Genomic DNA, 1,337 nt, shown 5'->3' with positions numbered 1-1,337 from the left:
CCCCCCCAGCCACTTCTCCCGGATGAGAAATACAAGTCCCAGGCAGGGTCCGTGACTTTGTGCAAGGTCGGGCAGACGGGGAACCCGACACCCCTCTGGGGGCGGCCGGCGCGGCTGGAGCCGGCGCCCGGGGCTGGGCCAGCCTGCGTGTCCTCCAGCGTCCCGTCCGCAGACAACTCTCTGCAGCTTCCGTTTACGCCAGAGCCCCAGTCGGAAATGCTGGCCTCTCGTTACCAGAAAAAGGATTGTTATTACCAGAAAAGCACGGTCGTGGGGACGGGAAAGGACGCTGAGTGACCAGCGGGAAGGAGACAGGGAGGGGCTGGTGCTGCCCAGACGCCCGCCGAGCAGGGAGGGGCGCTCTGGCGCGGATTCTCGCCCAGGTGAGGGCAGTTGAAGGCAGCTGTGTTTCTTAAAGGGCTTCCCAGGTGGCGCGAGTGGCAGAGAGCCTGCCAGTGCGGGAGACGTAAGAGACGCAGGTCCGACCCTTAAGTCGGGAAGACACCCTGGGGGAGGAAATGGGGTCCACAGAGGTGTGTTGTGGGCTTTGTTTTGACCTGACGCCAGAACGTCAGCTTCAGAGAACACACTTGAGCGCAGGATAGCGTGTTCCCTGGCGCTGGCCCTCCTGCCTCGTGCTCCCCAGTGCCCCTCCTCATGCTCTGTCCCGTCTGCCGAGAGCAGGCGGCCGGTGTTGTGCCATCTGCGTTTCCTCTCGCGAGCCCTGCAGTCCAGTCACCAGCCTCGGGATCTGCAGTGAGTGCAGGTCTTGGGCTTCGCCATCAGCCCAACAACATCTTTCGTGGAAAGTGCCGGCTGTGCTCTGCACCCTGACGCCCTGTCTCCGTCTTCTTTCTCCCCCCTTCCGGAACCTTCCGGAGCCTTCTGGAGCTGGCCTGTGTCCCCTGTGGCTTCTCTCCTGAGGAGGGTGGTCCCCACTTGGCTTTCAGCTCATGTTGGGGCTCAGGAGCCCCAGCAGGCGCGCCCTCTCCTGGGTGTCGTCAGCCTGTGACCCACACATTCACCTGACCTTGGTTTGCTGGGTGGTCGGCTCGTCTGGACACCACCCCTGCCATGTGGGCAGCTGGAGGAGCCGTGGACAGCCCTGTCCCTGCCTCCAGCTCTCACTTGTGCTCCTAGCATCTGCTGGCAATTCCCCCCCGCAAGCACTGACCCCCATCTCTGGGCCCCGTAGGCCTGTGCCCCCACGGTGGTCCCCGGGGCTGGGCAGCGGGCAGTGTGGGTCCATCCAGCAGGGGCCAGGGCTCTGCCCGCTGAGTGCTTTCACGGGCTGAGCCCTGGGAATCTTCTGGGAAGGGGCTGAGAGGCCTGGGAGG

General features: G+C 64.5%; 1 protein-coding gene across 1 annotated transcript in view; it reads left to right on the top strand.

Moving 5' to 3' along the window:
• Nucleotides 1-1,337, top strand: part of SLC12A7 (solute carrier family 12 (potassium/chloride transporter), member 7) — a 34,240-nt gene that overhangs the window by 1,459 nt on the left and 31,444 nt on the right. The window contains exon 2 of the mRNA XM_010857133.1: nucleotides 1,196-1,239. Within this exon, the coding sequence (XP_010855435.1) occupies nucleotides 1,196-1,239 (44 nt within the window). The remainder of the gene's footprint in view (nucleotides 1-1,195; nucleotides 1,240-1,337) is intronic.

The sequence above is a fragment of the Bison bison genome, unplaced genomic scaffold (assembly GCF_000754665.1).
Source record: "Bison bison bison isolate TAMUID 2011002044 unplaced genomic scaffold, Bison_UMD1.0 scf7180017864377, whole genome shotgun sequence".
Taxonomy (NCBI): domain Eukaryota; kingdom Metazoa; phylum Chordata; class Mammalia; order Artiodactyla; family Bovidae; genus Bison; species Bison bison.
Note: the sequence above shows the minus strand (reverse complement) of the source record. Positions and strands in the feature narration are given on the sequence as shown.